Source organism: Vigna unguiculata, chromosome 9 (genome assembly GCF_004118075.2).
Source record: "Vigna unguiculata cultivar IT97K-499-35 chromosome 9, ASM411807v1, whole genome shotgun sequence".
NCBI classification, from domain to species: domain Eukaryota; kingdom Viridiplantae; phylum Streptophyta; class Magnoliopsida; order Fabales; family Fabaceae; genus Vigna; species Vigna unguiculata.
Genome location: NC_040287.1, coordinates 27,894,111 through 27,898,543, shown reverse-complemented (window position 1 = coordinate 27,898,543; position 4,433 = coordinate 27,894,111). Strand labels below are relative to the sequence as shown.

General features: G+C 34.3%; 1 protein-coding gene across 1 annotated transcript; it reads left to right on the top strand.

Annotated features, from left to right (window-relative positions):
• The first annotated feature begins 1,573 nt into the window (after positions 1 to 1,573).
• LOC114195887 (carbamoyl-phosphate synthase small chain, chloroplastic-like) lies at positions 1,574 to 4,433 on the top strand. Its single transcript, XM_028086315.1, has 10 exons — positions 1,574 to 1,824; positions 2,036 to 2,168; positions 2,263 to 2,351; positions 2,443 to 2,503; positions 2,598 to 2,665; positions 2,773 to 2,901; positions 2,975 to 3,084; positions 3,173 to 3,520; positions 3,723 to 3,888; positions 4,049 to 4,433. Exons 1-10 carry the CDS (start codon positions 1,704 to 1,706, stop codon positions 4,135 to 4,137), a joined length of 1,314 nt encoding a protein of 437 aa, XP_027942116.1. The 5' UTR covers positions 1,574 to 1,703; the 3' UTR covers positions 4,138 to 4,433.

The following is a 4,433-nucleotide window of genomic DNA, read 5'->3' as shown; positions in this document are numbered from 1 at the left end:
GGATTTACCTTGAGAGTGGTTGGGTGAATACCCCTTGTGCCTAAAACTCTGCAGAGTTTGGGAACCATCTCAAGTGCAAGTCACCAAGAGCTCCAATGCCACTTACATAATCCGGATATCGAGTTTAGAATGGTGTGTGGTGTATGGTTGAGATTGATTGAATGATTTTGATAAATTGCGTGATAAATCCTGTTTTCTGCCTAAGTGTAACAATTGCATGAATTGCTCTTGGTTCAAGTTAGCTTACCCTTCTTGTATGTTGTGTGTTCCTCGTGTCTTCTGTTTTTGCAATGATCGTCCTTATTGTATGGCGTGAGCAGATATAGGTGTAGGCGAGGATATACCCCTCCGAGACAAGAGATGATTATGTTAGGCATACCAGTAGTAGATGTACCCTTTTCTTTTGCTTAGCTGATCGGGTGTTTTGTAACCCTTTAGTAGTGTATGGGCTGTATGTATTGATCAATGTATGTATGATTATTTTGAGGATGACTGTATTATATATTATACTGGCCTACGTCATCATCTGCTTCTGAATTATTAAATTTGAATGTTTTATTTAATAGTTTAAAAACTATGAAAACGGGACGTTACACTATTTCATTTTTTTATTTAATTTTGTTTTCATCAACAAAATTTAAATAAGAAACTGTAGAGATTTGATCCTAATTGTATTTGAACAAATGACGGATTAATAGAATGAGCATTTAAAAAAAAAAATCTTATCTTTTTATATTTTATGATTTTTAAACTAAATTTATGGATACATGCATATATATATATATATATATATATATATATATATATATATATATATTGAGAACTAATCAATAATTAAAATAATGTTATATTAAAATATAAATATTTTAAAAAATCTAAAATATAGTTTATATGTTTAAAATATCCATGTATTGCAAATTTTAGTGATATGAAATAAACACAGTAACGCACTAGTCATTAAGTACGACCCAAATTATAATATTATATTTATAGAAAATTATATAAAACATACACAGCGTTATGATACATAAATCATATATATAATCTGTATAATATATATTAGCAATAGTATTCATATATAATTATAATTATTTAAACATCAATCAATTTAAAATAAGGAACTATAATTTCATATTTTCCCCTCACACTTCCCAAACAAAATATTATTTTCATTTTCAAATTGATGGGCGTAGTTTCCATTTCAGATATCACTATAAAAAGTTGTTATCAGACGCTAGTAACTAGTAATAAAGTTTGTAAATTTTGTTAACTAGTAAAAAGAACCAAGAAAATAACTTAAATACCCATATAATCACAGCCTTAATTTTTAACGAAATATTTAAATTTCTATTTTTATCCTTGTTTCTTAATAAATAATATTATTTCAGAATACTTGATAGTATGCTTTTATAAATTAAAGGAATGGTAGAAAATTTGAATATTATCAGCTAAAATAACCTTCTTAATTCATGTAAGAAAATTTTAAAATAAAATAAATTTAAAATGGAGAGTATCAATTTCAGGGAAAACAACTACAGTAGTGTTACCAGTTGCATGGAGAAAAAATAATTATTAAAAAAATAAAAAAAAGGGAAAAAGAAGGTGATGAAATTGCAAAATAAAAACCTAGGTGACGGGAGGCTGTGCTCTACGACAGTACTGGTTTCACAGACATATCAGTAACGGTGCTGTAGTGACTGTCAATGGCGACAAAAGCTTTGTCTTTCGCTTTGTCCTTCAACGACCTCACCAACTGCTTCTCCTCCAATCCACCATCCGCCGCCGCAGCTAAAGTTTCCGTCTTTACCGTCAGATGCTCTTCGGGTAACCTCTCAATGGGTTTCCTCAACACCTTCAAAACGCTTTCTTTTTTAAAGAACCCATTTTTTTAGTGCATTTCGTGATATGAAGATTACTGTTTCTTTTGCCCCTTTGATGTGAATGTCCCCTCTTTAGCTTTTGGTTTTGGAGGGTATTGTTAATTTGCTATCCGTGGTTCAAATAAATCGACGCTGCTGTATTACATATGACACAGGTAATGGAGAAAGACCTTGGAAAAACTCAGATGCTAGACTGGTTCTAGAAGATGGTTCAATCTGGAGAGCGAAATCGTTTGGTGCTTCAGGGACACAAGTTGGCGAAGTTGTTTTCAATACATCACTGACAGGGTCAGGAAACTATGAATCTTGGGATGTGTCCATGTTTTATGGCTTTGCTTTCAAGCTAAACCGTGGTTGTCTTTGTTATGTGTTCGATTGCCAGGTATCAGGAAATTTTGACAGATCCTAGTTATGCTGGCCAGTTTGTGCTGATGACAAATCCTCATATTGGGAATACTGGCGTTAATTTTGGTTGGTGGTTTCTCTTAATAATTTGATTGAGTCCTGGATTCTTGAGCTTTTAAGCTATTTGATAACTGTCTCTTGGTTTCGCTATTGCCAGATGATGAGGAATCGGTGCAGTGTTTCCTTGGTGGTCTTGTAATTAGAAGTTTGAGCATCAGGTTCTGTTCTTGTGCTTTGAAATGTTTCATGATTGACTGAGGTTTACTTAGTTCACTCACTCTCCCTATCTCTATGTAATGCTTGTTTATTCAGTACCTCTAACTGGAGATGTGCAAAGGCTCTCGGTGATTACTTAGCTGAAAGGAACATTATGGGAATTTGTGAGTAGTTTATGTAAAAATATGTTCTGCAAAGAATGTTGTTCTCTGGAATCTGCATAGCTTTAAGTCCTGGTTTCTGATTTTGATGTTGTTTTGTGATGCAACAGATGATGTTGATACTCGTGCAATCACACGCAGATTGCGGGAAGATGGCAGTCTCATTGGTGTCTTGAGCACGGACAATTCCAAAACAGATGAGCAACTGCTTCAGATGTCTAAGTCATGGGACATTGTTGGTAAGTATGTGAGTTTGAGTTTATGTACATGTTTCTAAAATTGGAATTACATGGATGCTATTTCATTTTCCAGGTGTTGATCTGATAAGTGGAGTATCATGCAAAAGTCCACATGAGTGGGTTGATAAAACAAAGCAACAATGGGAGTTTAGTTCCGGTAAAGTGGCAGGAGAGAATTTCCATGTACGTAATGGTGTATGCTAATAGTACTGAATTTTGTTTACTATTGGGTAATTTAATTTATATTGATTGCTGATGAATGAAAATGCAGGTGGTTGCTTATGATTTTGGAATCAAACATAATATTCTTAGACGCCTAGCATCTTATGGCTGCAAAATCACTGTTGTGCCATCTACATGGCCAGCATCAGAAACTCTGAATATGAAGCCAGATGGGGTTCTTTTCAGTAATGGCCCTGGAGATCCATCTGCTGTTCCATATGCTGTTGAAACAGTGAAGAATATAATTGGAAAGGTACCTGTTTTTGGAATTTGCATGGGCCATCAATTGCTAGGCCAGGCTTTAGGAGGTAAAACATTCAAGATGAAATTTGGTCACCACGGAGGAAATCATCCTGTTCGTAACCTTCAAACCGGCCATGTTGAAATTAGTGCTCAGGTATGTGAACTAATGGATGATTATCTGTTACTTCTTACTTCTTGCGTTCTACCATAATAATACTTAAAATTCCATTGGAGTGCATTAGGGAGTATGTTTTTGCCTCATAAAATCATAGTCACTTGAGAATTTTTCTTGTTTTTATCAAGGAAATCATTGTTGTTTTATTCATGGCTCATGGATTGGTATATAAAATTGGCAGAACCACAACTATGCTGTTGACCCTGCCACACTGCCGGAAGGAGTGAAGGTTACTCATATCAATCTCAATGATGGAAGTTGTGCCGGTCTTGCTTTCCCAGCACAACAACTTATGTCTCTTCAATACCATCCTGAAGCATCTCCTGGACCTCATGATTCTGACTACGGTGAGACACTTAAAACTTGCTGTTTATTAGGCTTGATATGATCATCAATTCATATGTGATTAGTCTTGAGAAATGTTAGTTTCAAGAGCTGAATTGTGAGGTACGTAACATTTGTCATTTCTTAATGCAAATTTTAAATTAAAATTTGTTGGTAATGCAGCTTTTAAGGAGTTTATAGAGCTAATGAAGCAAGGAAAAAACAGAACAAAGGAAAATCTACCCCAATTATCTGCGCTGCATAGCAGTTGAAGCATGCTGTTCTCTCCTACGGGCAGAAAGAATAAAAACATCTGCTAAGAAGTTATGAGTGTCTGATTTTGTAGATGAGTTTGTTAAGGTTTTGTAGGATCAATTAATATTTTCTCTTCATTTTCTGTGCTAGTGTGAGCATGATCATGATTATCATAAACCTCAATGAGGCTTAATGTTCTGCTACTCGCAGTCAGCATAAAACTTTGGTTGCTGGCTTTACTAATGTTAAGATTAATAATTGTTTCCTTTTCAAAATATTGAGATAAATAATCTCAACAGGCCTTAAACTAAAA